This window comes from Nipponia nippon, unplaced genomic scaffold (assembly GCF_047370975.1).
Source record: "Nipponia nippon isolate SJK-2023a ecotype South Korea unplaced genomic scaffold, ASM4737097v1 scaffold_5, whole genome shotgun sequence".
Lineage (NCBI taxonomy): Eukaryota > Metazoa > Chordata > Aves > Pelecaniformes > Threskiornithidae > Nipponia > Nipponia nippon.
The window spans coordinates 33,335,653-33,356,388 of NW_028262369.1; the positions used below are offsets into that span (position 1 = coordinate 33,335,653).

General features: G+C 39.2%; 1 protein-coding gene across 1 annotated transcript in view; it reads left to right on the plus strand.

Annotated features, from left to right (window-relative positions):
• Window positions 1-419: 419 nt before the first annotated feature.
• The window catches only part of ST6GALNAC3 (ST6 N-acetylgalactosaminide alpha-2,6-sialyltransferase 3), a 225,454-nt gene continuing 205,137 nt past the window's right edge, over window positions 420-20,736 (plus strand). The window contains exon 1 of the mRNA XM_087733818.1: window positions 420-609. Coding sequence (XP_087589944.1) covers window positions 592-609 — 18 coding nt within the window. The 5' untranslated portion in view covers window positions 420-591. The remainder of the gene's footprint in view (window positions 610-20,736) is intronic.

Here is a 20,736-nt window from a genome sequence, read left to right on the forward strand (position 1 = left end):
AATTGTTAGCTCTTATAGGGAAGCAGCTGCAGAATTCAGACAAAGGGAAGCCTGCTCTACAATGAAAAGGGCTGAACGTAAAACGATACTTCACACTAACAAGCAGCGTAAGGATTTTTAGAGCCCAAATAATATAGAGAGTTTGGACTTTTCTGACCAACTGGCGGCAACTGTCTCCTGAGAACATTTAGAGAGCTGCGCAGGGATTAATTATAAACCCGCAGCTTGATTTCCAACCATTGCAAAACATCTGCAAGGTATAGATTGCCATTTGTACGTATAGCATTGCGCGAGAGCGTCCTGGAGCTTACAAAAATACATGCTGGAGCCATGAATCAAACTCGGTCATGTGACAGAGGGGAGGTACCGGGCTGGCTCCCAGCCAGTGGCAGGAGCTGATGGGTGGAACAAACGGGGCATAAAAAGACTAATATGACTAACGGATCCTGGATGCGTGGTACCCTTATTTGGATCTACAGGAATGTAGGCTCTAGCAGTTCTGCAGCTCTACCAGCCTTTTTCCTGATACTGGAACTGCTGCTCACAAAGTAGAATCCTGCTGCTCTGTGGTAGGAAGGATAGAGAAAGAACATGGCCTGCATTTTGAAGGTAAATCTCTATCTGTTGCTTGAATGCATTGTTAGAGAGCCCCTCGCTGCTCAGAGGCATGGATTCGGTATGGTCCTATTGCATCTTCGTTGTCTTTTTGAATACTGGCTTTGTTTGGCAAATGAATGTGGAGAGATTCTGCAACGTACAGCTGTGCTCTGCTTCCCTCTGCCATTCTTTTTCCTTTTTCCCTGCATTGTCAGAACTGCGAGCTATCGGCTAGCGGGAAGGGAACTGTGCACCGAATAATAGGAGGGGGGTGAGGGGCTCTGGTTTGTCTCAGCTGACTTTCACCTGAATTCCTTCAGGAGCAATAGCATTCGGGCAACAGACTTCCAGTACAAAGGACAAAAAGGGGGAAGTTATTTTCTTTTTCTGACTGTGCAGCATTTACTGCTTTTAAAGCAAAGGTTGCAGATGTACACAGCTGTCCCAATTGCTCCTTAAGCACACACTCCTCTGCTGAATTTACCCAAGATCCACATGCTCCACACACTTAAATATTAAGTATAATTTCATTTGCTAATTAAGCTACCTATTTGATAGAGGGTTTTTCCCCTTCACGCCAGCAAATACAAGTGTAAACTTACCGTGTGATCATATGCTTTCTCCAGCCTACTTTCCTCACAGAGATAAAAGTATTTGCAACCAGCATGTCATGGAGATGGAGGGAGCATCACTAGCACTAAGTATTGAATGAAAGGGGAGGAGGCGGAAGTGCAGTCAGTTGCGAACAAACAGTGTTTGTTTCCTTACAGTGTTGTCACTTGCAGGGAGTCACTCTCCTGTGCCTAGCTTGAAAGTGGTTTGTTTCAGACTCATTTGCTATCTGCCTTGCTCCTTTCTGTGTGTATTTTGAATACACTTGCACTCTGTTCCTTTTAGTAAATAAAACTGATCTGTGAATGCTTTATTTTCAGCCTGATCTTCTAACAAAGGGTTGATTATCCCAAACTTTGGGATGGTCTCTCATAGCAGTTGCCTTCAGCAAAATGGATAAATTGCAAAGCTTCAAAACAGTCCCCAAATAATAAATGTTCCTGTGGCCTTGAATCCAATTTTTACCACTTTTTTTTGGTGTTCTACATTAAAACCAACTTATTTTGCTGTGCTGTTTTCCCCTTTCATTCATTCCCTATGTTTTTTGAGTTTTCTTTTGTGAGCATGTAGGTTGCGGCAGCTTATATTAATAAATATGGCAAAGTCTGCCTCAAGTGCAGGAACTTCCCTGAACTAGCAGGTTCTGCTTGGAGATAGGTGGTAACAAACTCCTTTAAGCAGACAGCGCTGACGCAGTTGAGAGTTGTGACTTGGGATGAGGAGATACGATCTCCATGAATGGAGCCTGGCTTCACAAAGATAAGCATGTGCGCTCCTTTTTAAACATGCCCTGAATGACTTAGCTTGAATCTGCAAGTGATCCAGATGTCTTTACTTTTTTTTTTTGACTGTGTGGAGAGATCATATGCAAAATCTTCCCTCTGGCCCTAGTAGTTAAGCAAGAATATCCTTTTACAAGAAAACTCCAGTGTCTCTCCCCCTCCCAGTTGTTTCCTCCGCACAGTCTGGTGACACAGCCTGCCACAAGGATGACTTCTGCAGGGCCTTCCTTTTAGAGTTTGAATCATAACACAATAAACAGCTTCCCTTTGCCCAGGCCTGGAGCTCCATTTGGTTGCAATTCTCATGATGAAATCAACAGATAAAGTGGTATCTCTTGACAGACAGCCCTCTGCCAGCTTAATTCTTAATCTTGTTAATACAGGCAGGTGCAAGGATAAAAAGTGAAACAGATATGTGAAGAGTAGCTTTGCCATAAGGCAGGCTGGACTTTCTCAGACAGACATCCCATAGGAGTAATTTAAATGTCTAGATCAAGATACTTAACGGTACAGAAGTTTTTAATGTGATGCCTACAGGTGCTCCTCCAGCTTTTACCATAACAAGGAAATTCAGAATAATAAGTATATTTTGATGTGATACGAGGCTAATTCCTTCCTGAAAATACCAATCTGTTAGCTGCACCCTCCTCCTTTCTCTCAGTTCTGTCCTGACTCTCCCGTTTATTCAGTCAGTAGCCTCTGTGGAAACACACACACACAAACACCCACCCCACCCACCCACACCCACACACTCCCCCAACAACTATACCTATAGCACAGATAACTAGGTGGTGACACAGTTAATGGGAAGCCACAACAACTGTGCATCCTTGCCACTTCAACCCTGAGCGCCTCTGTGGCACTGCCTTGTGGCTTGCCCTGCCTCCGTTCCTTTTAACCGCCCCCCTCCCCTTCCCCTCTCTCTCTCACAAAGATACTGAGACTTGTTGAATGCTGGAGTTCTGTACGTGTGAGAGTTTAATATAAATGAGATTGGATAGAGATGTCTGTAAAGTGTAAAGAACAGAGGTGGCTATTAATAATTAACTGGAGTTACTTACAGTGGTTAAGAGCATATTAGAAAAAGTATATAACCTTTAGATACCAAGACCACCTTTTACTATGACTACTGCAACGAAATAATCTCTGTGTGTAGCCCTTGTAGGAATGCTTGGGAAGGCAATTCTTCCTAGGGTGCATGCTGTCTCTGTGGTGTTTGTTGTGCACTGTCTCTAGCTAAGATTGGCAGGGCTGTCACTGATCATGGCTCCAGAAACCTTGTCTCCCAATCAGTAGCAGGACGTTCTCATTAAAACCAGTGAAACTCTCTTCTTCTGAGGAATTCTCTCTTCTGTTGAGGAAATGCAGAGAAAGAGGCGAGTTCTAAGATGCAGGATGTGTTATTTTTTCCATCATGTCTTTAAAAATCATGGCAGAATAACTGAGTGAAGCGTAGGCATTTCTTGGAAGCAAACAGTTGATCTTACGCTTGTTACTATGGTAGCTATGTGCCACCTTGCTGACTACTAGATTAACAGAGTGATTACTATTTATGTAGTTACTATTATCCCTAAAGATGTTGAACTCCCTAACTTCCACTGTATCAGACCCTTTAAAATGATGACAGATGTTATTCAACAAATTACTTCAAAGAAACGCTTTTTTTTTTTGCATAATGATAAAAATGATACTTCAATGTACCTGTTGTCTTACAATAACTACAACATGAATGATAATGATACTCTGTAAAATGTTGATATTCCCCACTGAGGACTGGACCGTGATATTTTAAAGCAAATAGAACAGGCAACTTAGTTCACACATGCTGCACTTTGCAGGGGATTATGCCTTCCCCTATTTACAAACTCTTGTTTTTAAATGGAGGTTTTGAAGAAGATGATGGAGGTGGATTATGTTGTCCTCATAGTACAATTTTAACTCTGTAGGCTTAATGTGGTAGAATTTAAGAAAAAAAGTCCATGTGTGATGGGCCCATACAGTGAGGACTAAGTGTGAAATCTAGAAAGAGGTTTCCTTCTGGTTTGTGTGCTGTATATTTACTGTGTGGTGAACAAAAGAGATTTCATGTGCCTATAGGCTGGACATGACCTTCTACCAGCAGAGATCACAAGTGAGTTGAAACCTTCAGTGAAATTCTGTGGTCTAAATAGTATTTGTGTAATGTGAGGCAAATTTTGCAAAATGTAACTTACAGGTTTCAACTAAACAAAACCCTTCAGCATGTGCTTGTAACAGTTTTCTGCAGGATACTGCCAAAGCTGACCATACCTGTGTGTTCACCTGTGATTGTTGTGCATGTTTCTTCTCTGTGTTTATCTCAGCTGGTTTAATTAAATCCACAGGTTGCATTTTCCCCATAGTTCACATGGTAAGCTGTTTTTGGCAGGAATTTTCTTTGATGGTTTTCTCTGAGTGTTCAATGGCCTGCATCTGATTGGGGTCTTCAGACATTGCAGTAATACAGATAACATTGCTATCTGCAGGCATATGCTCCATCTGCACTTTTGAGACTAAAATAGCAAAGCTGATCTCATTCTATTAAATTTTCCACCCTGGCAAGTAGCTGTTCAGAGGGGAGAGGCAGAAGGTCTAAAAGGATCTGGTCCTGGTGTTTGGACCCTTGTCATTTTGGATATTTAGTTATTAATTAGATTTTTTTTTTTTTTTTAAACCTCTACGTGCATGACGAAGATTGTAGATATTTCCTCCCAAGTTTCTACATCATCAGAAGCACATTCTTTGTTTCACCTCTGCTCTGTTTTGCAGGGTAGGTTTTGTGTCTCACCGTAATTCCATTCGCTGCCAGGGATTTGTAGGATCCGGGGCCTTTCATGGAGATGACCTCTATATCCTGCTTGAATCAGGTCCAAGATAATTCACATACTCCCTCGACTGTTAAATTGACTGCAGCGATGTTTACGCATGGCATCCATCCGTTTTCCTATGCTGAGAATTTTACTTGGATCCTGTTTGATTTTCATGCTGTGCTCTTTCCTCTGACATGACAAGAGATGGAGAGATCCTAGGGAAAGGAACAAAGGTGACCTCCCCTCCTCATGGGAGGATGCCCATCTGATGGGTCATTTCTCAGCAATGTCTAAATTTGCCACAGGTTCACTGTAATGCTAGCTGTCTTCTCAGCCTGTCTTAACCTGATGATTAACAGTTTTGTGGGCTGTGATATTTCTGTTGTGACTGGAATCATTCCTAGGAATATGTGGTTATATCTTTTGGGATGGAAAGTGTAAATACACAAAGGTGCCCCTTATGAGGTATGCACAAATGAGTTGTAAAGGAACAGGTGGATGCAACAAGGAGCTACAGAGAAGAATCAGGATTTCTGAGGCAGTAACCAGGTTTCTTGTTGGGTCACTCCATCCTTATTTGCTATGGCTGATTTTTCTCCACGCCCCCCCCCCCCCCCCCAGCAAAACTCCGTAGTTAATTCTTTCTGATGCTCCTTCTACATTGGATATTTCTATTTAAAATAGATTTCTTAAAATTATTCTGTTTCTAACTAAAATACTTTTTTTTGTTGTTGCTCTATGTTGTTTACCCCTAAATTGCTTACCTCTAAATTGCTTGAAAGTGAATAAAGCTGCATTAATGAATCTGGCAATGTGCAGGGCTAGGATTTGCTGTATCATGGTCCAGTGGTGCTTAATTACCATGTAAGATTTTATGGAGTGTAGTACATGGAATTTTGTGATGTGTTTTTTATTATGTTGGCTTTTTGAAAATTTAAGGAAAATTAAATTATAGTAAGTATAAAAACGCTTTTCATTCTTGCTTGCAATGATCTTAAACTAATTATGCTTTAAAGATAATAGATTAGCCCCCTCCCAAGCAGAAGGAGAGAGCAGTCTAGTCAGTCTAGTCCTATAAGAGGACTTGCTTTCATTGAATGAATTTGATTTTGATGCTAAATCAAGACAATCTGCAGCGTAAGCATACTTCAGTTGGTTTAAAACTGGAGTTTCCTGTCTGAATTCATTACAGGTGTAAAAACTAAAACCGCAAAACCAGCATGAAATTAGGAGCTGTCTCAGAGTTTTACATTTAAGCAGTTATGTGATAAAGAAGTAATGGGGGAAAGGTTTTTGTTTTGCAGTTCATCTTTAAGGAATGAAGCATGTGTCATCCAGATATTTTAGGCTTCTTCCCTGCTCGGGATACACAATTTTTGTGCGGATTATCATGGGTATGGAATCGCATATTAAAGGTAGAGTAGTCTTCTCAAAATTCAGCCTCTTTGTAGACTTGTGCATGAGCTTCAGTGGTTTATGTCGTCTTTGTTTAAATTTTCATTTTGACATGTCATGAATGCCAGATAACTTGGCATGTCATAGTATGACATAAAACATCATAGGAAGCAGCAAATTCTTATCCTTTGACATAACATATCAGACCCCTTGAAATATAGGACAGATGTGCTCTTACTTATTTCTAGTGACATGGTAGCCAAAAGGAAAGTGGACCTTGTTTTGTGACAGTAGCTAAACGTTTGTGATTAATTTAAGGGGGTCCGAAATGCAGCTTAAAAGACCCTGGTTTTTATTTTATGTTTTAGGTTTTTGTCGCAACTGTCACAACATCTGCTCAGTTGATTTGAAAAGGCAGAACTTTCAGCATTTTTTCTGTTCCTTTACCGTGTTTCATTCCAGCAGTATCTGTGCACCTTCCACAAGTGTAGTACTGGATATGGTGCTCTGTCCAGAGTTTGTTCTTTCGTCTTTTCCCAAGGAAGCAATATCTGTGCAGCAGGTTGACTTTCTTTAAGAGGGATTTTTTTGTGTGTGGCTTAAAGCGGGGGGTGGTGGTGGTGGTGGGGCCGGGCCGGGGCGTGTGTGTGTGGGCTTCTGTGTATTTGTTAGGAAAGGAAAGGTCAAATGCTCACACATAGAATGGAAGGTGAATTTCTTTATCTTCTTGGATACTGCTGTTCAGCCCCTTAATTGCTGCAGAGAAGTGCTGCTGTATGGCAAGTTGGTTGTCTCCAAGAACAAAGCCAGCCTATGAATGAAACTCATAATTTATTTTGTGGTTTTTATTCACGACACTTTGCGAATACTTTCTTCTGCCTATCAGTTGCTCTCCATCCATGGTCTGATTTGTAGCATAGAAGGTTAGAAGTGTGCACATGGCTGGATGAGGTGTGAATTGCTGTCTGTCATCTCGGAAAATATTAAATATTAAACTGAATATTCTCTGCACTCCCCCCCACCCAACACCACCCAATATTTATGCAAATAGTGTCTTTACACTGTTACAAATATGATCTTGATAGTAGTGTCACAAGTTTTATCAAGTAAGATATACTGGTGCATTCATATCCTTTTCAGGAGCTGTACAGGTATACTATTTTTCTTTATTTTTTAAAAATCAGTCAACCAACTGAAATTATCTGTACAAAATTTATATGAATGGGGTTTGTGTTTAAAATAATGATAGTTATTTTGCTTCTGATCAGTTTAGAAGAAGCACCTAGAAAACATCATAATTCTCAGTTTATATATTTGAAAATGGTTACAATACCATGCTGGATATTCTTTTTCATCTTTACTATTGAGAAGAACAAAGGTGAAGCAGGAACTGAAATGGAAGGGTTTGGGAGATGAAATCTTGTAAGTGATGCTGTTCAGGAGTAATGGCTTGTGCTGTCTAAAGGCAGTCCTATTAAGCCGTTCTTGTATGTCTGTATAGCGTGTGTCACATTTTAAAATTGACATGGGAGCACCACGCTTGCTAATAATTAAATGAAGCAATAGCTTCTTATGAAAGGTACATTTTGCAGCAATTTGCATTAACAATAGGCAATGGAATGCTAGCCTAGGCAGGCAAGATGCAGGTGTGGAGCAGTTGGAAGTAATCAGAAAAACATGTTTATTTCATGGGAATAGCAGTTTGTACAGAAGAAATGCAGAATGAATTCTTTATAGATCTTGTCTCCTCTAATGATGCATTCCTTGCATGTTGGTTTGGTGTAGGATTAGGTATCTTCTGTCTCTTTCTAAAATTCTCTTCCTTAAAATTTATATATAATCTCACTGTTAGCAAAAGTTTGCCAGGTCTGTGGCAACAGGAGTGCCCTCCGGAGCATGTAACATGAGACATCATTCCATGTGGTTTCATGTTTTAATTCTAAATAGGAAAGGCCAGAAACCAAATAACGCTTTTTTTTTTTTTTTTTTCTTGCAAGTTTCACAACCTTTTGTTAACCATCAGTTTTTAGTTTCTTCCAAATCTATTGTTTACTCAGACTTGAACATAATTTTCTTCTTGGAATGATGGGATGATATTACATTTAAGAAATAACAATGTGGATGTATTAGCTCTTTAATATACATGTTGGTATTATTACAAACCCATTGAGGCCAGTGAAACACCACCTGGTGTACTTTGAATAATTAGTACTATATTATTTTATATTAGCTTATGAAATTATGCACTTGTGGTTTATGTATGTACTCCTCTAAATTCCTAAGATCTGGCCCTTCTTCATGAGTGGAAGTCACTTTATTTTTTGGATTAATCCAAAAAGGCTAGAAGGCTTTCATGTTTTAATGGGTTCTGCTGTGGGATGCAGTTACACTAGAATAAAGTTCCTATATGATTTTGTTTTTTGTGATTTGGCAGAGGAATAAAGATTGGAATTCCAGTTTACATGTGTCCACACTGCATCATATGTGATTATTAAAATTCATTATAGTTTTACTAAACTTTTCTAGCTCAGCCCTCTCAGCCATGTAAGTTATTTACAAGTTACTGTGTGTCAGCTGATCTGTTGTAATTTTTCTGTGTTTGCGTTTGTCTGTGGCAACCTGGTCAGGTAATAATTAACTGTTAACAGAGGAGAGCTTTCTATTAGTGCTTTTTATGTGGAGGGAAAAAAAAAAAGCCTTTGCATTTTAAAAAACAGAATGGAGAATGAGACTGACTCATTCTCCTGTGGGAACATTAGGAGCTGTGGAATGTGTAATGTGGGGAAAAAACCTGGTTGAAGACACATCTTTTGTGATTGGCATATGGAAGCTTTACCAAAAGAAAAATTCTTTGTAACTTTTTTTTTTTCCGTATGATTACTGAGAGAATTTCAGACAGCTGTCTCTGCATGTCTCTATCCCTCTTCTATCTTTTTTTCGTTTCCTTCCACAGGTCATAAAAAATATTTTTACAGAAAAACTAGTTTTACCCTACTAAATGTTTTTCTTGAATAGGGAAATGGGAAGAGAAAAGAGCCATTGAACATTCCAAACAAGATAAAAGAAATGGCATCTTTAGGAACACTTCTTCAACTCTATCCTTACTTTACTGCGCATGTTCTCTCAGCCAGCACTCGCTGCTCTGTACCTGTTACCAAGACCTGGCAGTCTGTCTCTGCAGTTTGCAGCTCTTATTATGAAATGCAATTCATGCTATGTTATTCCTTCGTGTTCACTGCCACTTGCCCACTCGTATTTCATTAAGCCGGTTAAGGTATCTTAGTGGTTTTACCAGGTCACTGCAACCGGAGAACCGAGGAACTCGAAATGCCACAGAAGCTTCCCCCATCTAACCACGCTTCCTCTTCAGAATACTAAATATAGAGACTCAGTCTCCTTGTCTGTAACCGCCATCTTAACCACAAGAACAGACCTGGATCCCAGAGCCAAATGTGTAATCCAAGAGCCAGACAGCCAACGTGTGGTCGCTGTCCCAGGGAGCGGTGCCTCTCACCCTTTCCTCAGCGAAGCTCTGGCTTCAGAGACTGGCACCTCTGACGAGTCACCTACAGCTACTCACTTTCCCCTCTGTTGTGCCAGCATAGCTGTATGTGGGGCTGTGGTAACATAAGCAGAAAATGGAACTGGATTAAAATAATTCTTTTTGCTTTCCAGAGGGTTATTTTTAAGATCAGTTTCCTGAGTATTGCAGAGATTACATTGAGCCGAGCTGAGGAGGTGGTGCAGGCATGAGACGAGTAGTCTACAAGGGGTCAGGAAATCTTTATGTGGGTACTACTACCCAAAAACTTCTTGCAGTAGTAGTAGCCCATTCTGTTAACTGTCTGCCCTTCAGTAGGAGACTGCTTGCCAATGTATAGGCAATAAGCCTAGTGTGGATCTAGCCACCGCTTAAATGGGAAGAGAAGCTATATGGGAAGTTCTATAGCAGAAATGCAGCTCTATTATGTGCATGCCCCACTGCCCTGAGTTAGAGAGGCAGCAAGTCCCCTTGTCCAGTCTGATAAATTGGTGCCTTCTGAGCACCGGAATATGGTTTTAGTGTGCCTAGAATGGAAAAAGGGAGTTGTTCCCTACTTCATCTAGTCCTGATGGAGATCATTGTTTGTCCTGAACTTGTAGATACCTCTGTAACCTTTTCCAGCTATGATAAACTGAACTGGCTGCATGCTATCTAGCTTTGCTACTTTTGAACGGTACCCCTGGGCCATCTCCCTGTCTGTATATACACCACCACCTCCTCACCTGCACTCCTGCACAAACTCCAGGTACCACAAAATATTTGCATTGCTTAACTTCTACATCTGACTGTAGGTAAGTCTGAATTATTTAGGAAGCAGTACTGTATTCTAATAGGAATAATGCTATAGTTTTAGATAGTAATTGTATTCAACCAGCGTCATAGACAGTTAGTGACCATGTCTGTTGGATTTATGCTTTTAGGCCCTTTATTTCTTCAGATGTGGTCTCTTATTCAGCACACGAGTGTATATATATCTATATCCCTAAAACGTTTTTCATTCTTTTCTGCTTCCTATTTCTGCAGATTATAGATTTTATTTCTATCACTGTGTCCTACAGCCAAACTGTTTTTAATTCAAAGAATGATTACCCATAACTGTATCAGTCAGAGATCTTGAAAAAGCCATTTGAAGTCCACTCTACTTCAGTTTGTTGTATAATGTGGCCAAATAAGACTAGACAAAATTTTCCCTTGTTGGATCCTATGAGAGCAAGAGACGACAGTGACTGCACTGTAGTTGGCCTTTATTGAGTGATACTGAATGTCTGTCAAATAAGGAAAGAATATTAAAATTGCTTGTGGTCTTGCATCTTGCTGGCCTCTGAAGATATTTTGTTTCCGGTTGTTTTACTAAATGCCATCGGTATTCCAAGTTTGACCACGTGTCTAGAAGGCAGTGTGTTAGTTCATCCGTTGTCTCTCCCAGGGGCGTTTGCGCTTTTGAGGTACGCGAAGTGAAGCTCAGCTGGCATTTTGTTAAATCTTTGCATGCATAGCTTGCTTTGTCTCTTGGTGTGTCTGGTATTTCAGGTGAGGGCTGGAAAATGAATGTTTCTGAAAATTCAGGTTTCAGTATTTGCTAAAACTAATGTTACGCTTGACGGCACTTACGAATTAACCAGAAGATTGACTGTGCTTTTTTCCCCACTGAAGTCTTGCATGAGACCTTATTACTACTCACCATTCATTGATTCCAGTGGGAGAAGCTGACTTTGGTGTACTTGTTCTGAATGCAAACTGCAAGAGCTGTTGGAGCTACAGACTCCTATTTTACCTTTTACCTCTGATCATCAGTTTCAAATCTGCCTGAGGCCATTGCAATGAGGAACAATTGTACAGTGAAAAGTGCATCCCCCAAAAGGTAGATATCATGCAGGTCACAGACATGTGGAAATGGATTGTAGCTGCTTTTTAGCTTCAAAATCTGCAGGAAAACATTATCAGTGACACTGAAAAGAAAATTGAATGTGATGGACTTGCTCGTTTTTAGTTTTTTTTCTGTCTGTTTGCCAAATCTTGCTCTCAAAGGGAAGTCTTCAGCCCCTTGTGAATAAGGCCAGAGAGTTGAATTTCCTTCTCTACCTCAAGGCAAGGTACCATGGCTTGTCACGATTTCCTAATGGCACCATTAAGCTACTGTTGTTGTATTTGTAAAGTGTCTTGTGAAGCATTGCATGCAAGTACTCTAAAGGAATTTATGGGAAAATGTAATCCATTTATGGAAATAAACATCCTTGTAAGAAGGAAAATGGAAAACTCATCAGTAGTTTAGATAAAACTGAGGGAAGTCTACTTGGGTGTGTGTGTGGAACTAAAATATAATAAAAACCTGAATACCCAATTGATTTAAAAATTATTTAGTGGGAGGAAACATACTTCTTTTCTTGTACCAAATGAAAATGAGTTTTGAAATTGTTGTTCAGTCTACAAGATCTATGGCTCTAGTAGCCTGAGATGTGTGATGACTAGTCATATGTTTCTTCACTCAGTAAAGAGTTCCATAAACAGCTGTGCACTTTATTTAATAGTTAGTTATTTATGAGTGTTTTATTACTAGCAACAAAAAAAATCGTTATTTTCATAGAATAATAGAATGGTTTGGGTTGGAAGGGACCTTTAAAGGTTATCTCATTGCTTGGACCAGAAAAGGTATGACAATGTTGATCTAGTATTTCCCTTTAGTGGACACAGGGTTGCTTTAACCTTGGTTCAAAATGGTCATTAACAATTTTATATAAATGAGTTATGCTTTGTTTTTCAAGTCAATACTTGAGACCTTCTCATCAAAATGAAATGGGAAGAATTGCTTTACTTACATAGGACTACCATTGCTTTACCTCATCTTTCCTACCATCTGTAGTTGGAAAAAAAGTGAGATTATAGGATCCGTATTGAATCATGAGTGTGGTATTCCAGGCGACTGGAAAGGATAGAGCTATTTTGCATGCTTCTGTAACTACTAGACAGACAGGGTACAGAGGAATGTAAATGGTAACCGACTCGCTGCCTAGATGATGTTCTTTAATATACTCTTGAGTAAAAAGTATAAACTATTTTTGTGCTTTAGTAGGCTTGTTTCCTTTCAGGAATTTAAAACTATTTATAAATTAGGTAAGAAAGGTATTAAAAACTTCACAGAATGAGCCAGGTTTTGCTGATCTTGTGTGAAAAGTTGCCTCTTAATATTCCATTTATGTGATTGCAGACTATGATAATAACTTAATTAGTGTGATACACGTACAGTATTGTTATGTAGATGTACGGTACTTGCTTAATAGTTTGTTTGTTTTTGTGCCTTTATTAGTCATCTATTTGCCATGCAGTCCATGAGGAAAGGTAGTGAAATATAATAAGGGCTGTATCCAAAGCTGTGGAAGGAAGTAATTAAACTTAATTGAAGTCATTTCTTTGAAGTATAATAGCAGATGCAAAGGACTAATTCAAAGCAGATTTAGGTAATGTGTGCTTTGAAATGCTAACCTGCAAATAGGTAAGTATTACCGTTACTTAAATAAAGTTAGATGAAACTGTCTTCTGAAACCTCAGTCTGGATATCAGGTCTAATAATGGACACTTGGGTTAAGTTTTGATAAGGGATGTCACTTCTGTTTCCTAATTTATTATGTTCTGCCAGTCAGAAATGAAATCCCAGAAGTGCTGTCCACATCTTATCAAACAACTGTAACAGAACTGGGAATTAGCCAGGGCTATCCCTGAAGGTATTCTGTGATGGCAACTTCATCATCAACTGTGATAAGCCCTCAGTTAGAAATTACAGGAAAAACTACATTAATAATTCTGAAATCAAATTACATTGTATTTAGAAATGTTGCTTGAGAAGGTATAAGGTTTCTTGTATCTTTGTACTGTAATACTCTTATGGATTTTAAAGGTCCAGTCAGTTTTACCTCAGGAGCTTAAATCAGGCTTATTTCTGCAATAAACAGGAAAACATATGGGTTGCTGTTGTGTAGGGGACGGAATATGAGATTTGCATAAAAACCAGGTAAGATAAAGTTAGTTTTTATAGCACACAAGCTTTATTTCTTTGCAGAACTGATGCAAACAGGAGAACCTTAAACATAAATCTGAAACTTTGTTTTCTTACTCTTTAGTGCTTCAGAATTGTTAATTTCTTTCCACCTGCACAATGATTCTAAATAAAAAAAAATGTCAAATACCTCAACTGACTAACTGCTCTGTCAAACTCCGAAGTAGCTAGGTGTGAGTAGATCCTTCCCTTCCCAGATCCACAATGGGGGGAATAATATAGGAGTAAGAGCTGTGAAAGACAACTGGCCTTCTCTGAATTTGGTTAATGGTTGAAGTGGTGATGGGCTGAGTGTGGTGGTAGGAACCAAGAAGAAAGCAGGGGCTGTCCCTGGCTGCACATGGATGAGGAGATAGACTTCTCCATCACTGAAATGGTAAAATGTGATTAGCCGTATACAGACCAGAAGATGTCGACCATTAGGAAGAAATAACGGAATGGTAGTCTGGGCTTCTTTCTGTTTTAATTTCATTGTTGCTACTGAAGCGCTGAACAAGCGTGGGTTAAGCAGAGTAAGATTTACTGCAGAACTGCAAGAGGGACTGCACTTTAAGTGTTTTCTTGGGGTTAATTTCTATCTTAGACTGTCGGTAATTCATGACACAGGTGGGGATTTTATGACAATGTATGCATAATGCAACAGGCTGCATCACCAGGTGTTTCTGATCTCTTTTCCTTGCAAGAGGAAGGAAAAGTTGGCTTCTCCTTTCTGCTTTATAACACTAGGTTGTCTGTTTTTTTTAATGTGTGTTGGTTGACAAAAAAAGGATCCAAACAATTTTTTTTTGTTTCTTGTTCTGCTGAGAGAAACATTGTTCCATGAAAGCCAGCTGTGGGAAGGCTGGTTATGTGACATCAAATGATTGCCTCCCAAGCTGAGCGCATGCTAAGCGATCTGCAGGCAGCAGTGCTCCTTTGCTGTGGGAGCAGGACCATGGGAGTATTGCTGCCTCTCTGAAAGCCAGCAATGGGTTGCACCTGGGCTGGCAGAGGTGGCACGTGAGGTGCCTGAAGACATTTCTTGTAATGACAGCCTGTCACCTGGCTTAATTAAGGCCTCTCTTCAGAAAAGAGGTCTTTAACTACTGTATGGATTTTTAAAACTTGTCTCTTCCCTGGTAGGCACCCAGTGGAGATCAGGGCTTGCCCCCTGTGCTTTTCCTGCCACAGGCTAAGAGTAATTCTGAAGTGTGACAAAGCAGGTGGGAATGGATTTGTTGGATCAACTGCTAGGCAAGTTTCTCTGCTGTCCGCATCCCCTAGAACAAATAGCAAGTATATCTATGCGTGTATGGGAAGTTGGGGTGTGTGTGCTTTCTTTCCATAGGAACTAAAATTAAAAGTGAAAAATTCCAAAGTCTGAGGTTTCTCCTTTGCAAAGAATAGTGAGAGGCAGCTAACCACCCACTAATGTCCTAGTTGTTAGAAAAGAAAAGTCTTATGAGGAGAGTCTGAGGGAGCTTGGCTTGCTTAGCCTGGAAAAGTGAAGACCCAAGGAGTAGCTACTAGCAGTCTTCTATCTCCAGAAGGGTTAGAGAAGATAGAGACAGGCTTTTCTCAGAGGGGCATAGTGGAAAGAGCAGCCACAAGTTGCAACAAGGGAAATTCCAACTAAAAAAAAGGAGAAAAAATTTACACTAGGACTAGAATAATACTGGCACAGGGGCTTGGCAAATACAGCCTTGGAAATATTCAAAACTCAACAAGACAAGGCCTTGAGCAACCTGATGTGACTTTGAAATTAGGCCTACTTTAGGCAGGAGGTTTGACTAGGTGATCTCTAGAGGTCTCCCAGTCTTAATTATTCTGTGATTTTATGAGTTCTACAATGCTGCTGCTGCTATTCATAATGTTAATTGTAGTACGCCATATGTAGCAGGTTTATTGAAATGTGTCTAATAGCTGTGTTAACAGAATCATCCTCACCTATGAGCAGGTCAAGCATTTTTGGTTCTCTCTTTAATCTTGCTGAGGTGGCATAGTGTTACCTCCAGAAGGTAAAAACATTGGAAGTTTAATTATTTTACATGTAGAGGGGTAGATTGAAGAGCTGGAAATGGTGGTCCTTCAGTCATGAAGTAGAGAAACCCTTTACCAACTGGCTTAGGGCATGAATACATTACTGACCGGTTATCCTGACTGTATCATTCTTGATCCTTTGTTAAGGTCTCTGCAGTTCAGTGCAGGCTTCTCTTGAAAGGAATTACAGTTTGCAGTACTCTTAGGAAAACCTGAAGGATTGTATTTGGCAGCAAACTTTAATGTGGCAGAGTTGCTTTGTGGGTTTTTTGTTGTTGTTTTTTTTTTTTTTTGGTCCTAGAGCCTAAATTTAATTTTTTTCATGCATAATGCCCTCAGTTGAGAATTTTCTGAAGTGATGGAGTCTAACTCTTCTTTTTCTACCTGTGTTCAACTAGACAGGAAAATCTAGCTAAACCGATAAGCCTCTAGTAATTCGATGGTTTGTGAGAGAGCGAGTGCAAACTTGGTCTGTCTCTTTTCAGCTCTTCTTTCTGCAGTTCACTGACTCATCTTGCCCTTTTTTTCCCAAAGGCCCTATTTAAAACCTATATTCAGGGTTATTAACTTTTTCGCTTTATGTAATTATACAAGAGAGACTACCTGGAAAGAGGTTTACAGCTTGCTACTGGTATGAAAATTCTATGGTTTTTTTTCAGTATTAAGGATAAGTGAGGGAATGTTTGATACATATGCCTTTAATAGAGCTAAGTATGATGAACAGGAGTGATTTATGCCGGCTGTTTGTTTCTGCTGAAATCCACACCTTTCCTTGTTTCTCAAGGGTCATAGTGCAGGCACAGTAAACTTTGAGTTCTGCTCACCCAAACTATGCATGGTAAGACTGTGCCATTTGCGTTTCACAACATTATTTTTAATGGAATGGCAGAATGTACAATGTGGTTCATGGACAATGTCTGCTAGATATGCCCAAACCTAGTCTTACAGGTTTCCGGAGTTAGAGAAGTGCTTTGCTTTGTTCTCATCCTACATTTTTCTTGAGGATTATGATACAAACCTATTGTCAAACTATTGTTTTTTTTCTTTTTTTCCGTTTGCCACTTGTACATAACTTAAAATCAACTGTTTGCTAAAAGGCTCACTGGCAAAGTTATTCTAGAATGTTTGTAGGAAACAAAGGTCAATCCACTGGTGCCTGTAAAGCGAATTCATTGTAACATTATGGTCACAATTCTTTACTTCTGTATGGCTTTGGCCCTCCTGCTAGCAGTATTTATTTGTCATCTGGAAAGGTTCAAATGACCATCCTACATCTAATATGCTGCTGTGTTTCATCTTTTTGGATTCAAGGCTAAACTTAGTCCAGGTTCTCAGCCAAACTGTGTAAACAGTGGATGTCCTATGCTTTGGATCCTCTGACTCCTGAAGTAAATTACATATTTTTGCTTTGGTATAAAGATGGAAAACAAACACACAAGTTCTAGAGTTTATTGCAAGCATCCCGCAGCCCCAGAATCAATTTTATTACAGGGAATGTTATTGCAGGCCCACTATCAGTGACAAATAGATGCAATTTTAAATAGATTGCTGTTTGCAAGACTGGCCTAAAATGTGTGTTTGCATGCATGTCCACGTTCTGGTGGACAGAGGATAAGGGCAAATGTAACTACTGATCTTGTGTCTCATATCCTCTGTCTTTCTGGATGTAGTTTCTGTCTTTTTCAATACTTTCTCAGTTCCTAAATTTTCTTTCTTAGACACTTTCCGATATGGACACAATATTTTTAATGTTTTCTGAGTTTGATTGACTGGAGGCCTTAAGTAGATTACTGTGTGTGACTAGAATGAAGCTTCATGTTCAGCAGTTCAGGCCTCCATATTTAAAAGCAACAAAATATTCCATCTTTTTCACCTGAAAGGTCTGTGTTCCAGCTTACAGAAGCTGTAAATAAACAGTCCTTTCTGTCAGTTTGTTGGTTTAGTTGCTGTTACTGTGCTTAGTGGATCAGACTTTTTTTTTTTCTGTTCTGACTTAAGGGAAAACTCCTCCCTGTTGGGTTCTGTCCTCTGGAGCTATAGCCAGAGATTTTGATACTGTTTTTTCTCTCTCCAGAATCTTTTAATATCTCCTTTTAGTAAAGGATATAAACTAGGGGACAACTGAAAAAGCGCTGATGCCGTTATTAACTTACAGCTGGATTGAACAATGCTGTTGTCTCTTTCAGCACCCTCTGGTATGTTACAGGATAATTACTAAAACAAAAAAACTCTGACAAAATAATAAGCAGAGACTGGACATAAGTCAGAATAATGTCCTGTCTTAAATCCAGTCTATTGTCTCTTGTTTGGTTTTTATCTAAGCAAAACAACAGTTTGGTGTAATTTGCCAAGTGGTTGTATTAAGTGCAAGTCTAACTTGGGTGTCAAGGACAGTATCTCGTAAGGGTTTTTTTGAATAATCTGTTGCTTTCTGAACCATCTAGTTAAATTTAGAATCTAGGAAAATAGGAAACTGTAGATATTTTATTTACATTTTTCTAATGAAACAAGATATTTTTTCACTGCAAATGATTTAACAACAGAAACTTCTGATCAGCCACAAGAATTTGAAGTCTTAGTCTCTTCTATTAATTTGAATTTTTCTTGTATATGCCTTTGCATATGTCTACGAAACTTGTGTGAGGTCACCTCTGACTGCACTCGAATGGGATTAATTAGTCTGATTTCTGTGAGGTTTGACCTATACTGCCCAGAAGAAAGGATCTTACTTCTTTCTTAAGCACTGCTTTTTACAGGAGTATCGTAACAGACCGGTGTTATAAGTTTAAAAAAGAAGTTTAAAAAATTGCTCTGATAACTCTTATTCAAAATTGTTGAATTATCAGGATTGTCTTACTGTAGCAATGACTTTCCAGGACAGATATATGAAGGATTTTTTTGTTTTAGTAATGAGACCACTGGTGGTCCTGATGTAGGGAATTTGGTTTCCCTTAACCATTTTACTAGACATACAGGAGCTTGAAGCCATTTTATGTTCTTGTGTTGCTTTTGAAGTAAACGGTCTTCTCCAGATGACAGAGAGAATTTTTTTTTTTTTTTGAAATAGGAAAAGAATAGGGAGAGAATGATGCTGGGACAGAGAAATAAATACGGCAGGTATTTTGAGCAGTACTGAGTCACCCTGCAGAGGTGTTGCAAACAGGCTTGGGTGCTTCTAGAAGCCAGAACATATTTCCATGGTATAAATGATGCAGCACAGAGCTCCTTAAAAATGTAGAAGATTAAACTTTGTGGCGTTGCATATTTTATCTGCTACCAATAACCAGATTTCTGGGTAAAGTGGCACAAATTCAGTAGCATCAGCAATGGTTCACTGGAGTAAGAAAGATCAGAATTGAATTCTGCAGAGCTGCTGCCATTATTGAAGCTGCAAAGTAACAAGCTAATGCTCTGCACAACGTTTCCAAGAAAAAAGCATAGCTTAATTGAAATCAGGTGTAGTGACAAAGCTATGTCCCAAGGCCAAGGTGGGTGGTGGTCAGTAGTCAGGAAATGTAGCAGCAGTTGCACCTGCATCTTTTATTTTGGGACATGAATGACATTTGAAGAGTCAAATTATTACCTGCAAATCATAATTCTACAAAACGGGGAAAAAGGTGTTTAATTCTGCCTCACTTGATGGAGAAAAGTGGTTTTCCTGCTTAACTTTTTAAGCTGCTCGAAAGCGCTGGGATCTTGACCTTTTAACTGTAATGTAAGCGTCCTATTTAAAGGTACTGCACCAACTCACTTTCTCACACTGAGTCCAAAACAATGCTTACTGTTAAGGCATAAATACTTGTAGAAACAGAAGGTAAGCTTTGAAAATCTGCAAGTGAAACTAGCAGGTCTTAAGGTAGTTGCAAAAGTTCAGGCATGTAAGAACCAGCCCCATGTTTTAGAGGATCCTTCCAGGACTGAAGAAAGCTGGATTTTACTCTGGAAGTCCCCAAGGGCATGGTGCTCACATGGTGTTTCTCTGTCCCTGCTCTTCAGTTCTGCTAGATATCCAAATGCATGTCCTCTCTAATGTTTTCTGTCTTAACTCAGGATAGCCTATAAATTGTTAATATACTCACGATAATCTATGAAGTAGTTACGTGTAGAAGACTGGTGCTATTTCAACAGCTGTGAAAATGTGTTTGTTTTGAGGGCTGCATAACTCGGAATAAATGTTTCATTAAATGTGTTATGAATGATGTATTTAACAACTAGAGCAGGTCAATGATATTTGGAATTAAATTTAGTGGCTTTTTCATTAAAGGTTGCGTATTTCAGTGGTGAATAGTTTAGTAAGCATGTGGTGCTATAGACAGATGCTTCATATGGTCTGAGTGCTTTGTTAAATAGCTAGTCAATAGCTGCATTCACCAAATGAATTTAATTTATTGTATTTATTTTTTCTAAGGGTTTCACGGTTCATTATAAATTATTTAAAACCAGTTTAGTAAGCTATGTTGTGTCTCTTAAAATGAATGCATTGCTAGTAGGGCTTGGTATTGCTAACACTTCGTAAATTGTTTGAGCAGTGTTTATAAGTTACTGAAACATCATCAGAAAATGTTTATTTATGGACAGCTCCTTAGAAGGCATCGTAGATGACTTTTTAAAACATTACATTCAGTCTGTAGCACATGGTGCTTTCTGTAGTTCACACTGGTAAAAGCTGTTTGTGGGGATTTGTCCCGTATGCATATAGTATTGTTTTCTTAGGCAGCAGCAATGAATTCAACATTGCACATGCAAAAGATGACTGTAAAACCTACTTCATAGGAACCATCCATCTAGGAAAACAACACATGTGGCACTATGGCATTTTGAAAGTTATCCTGCCTTATATTCCAGCCTAAGATAGGTGCTTGATATTTTTTAAGACTGTGATTAGGTGATGGGTTGTTACCTTTCTCT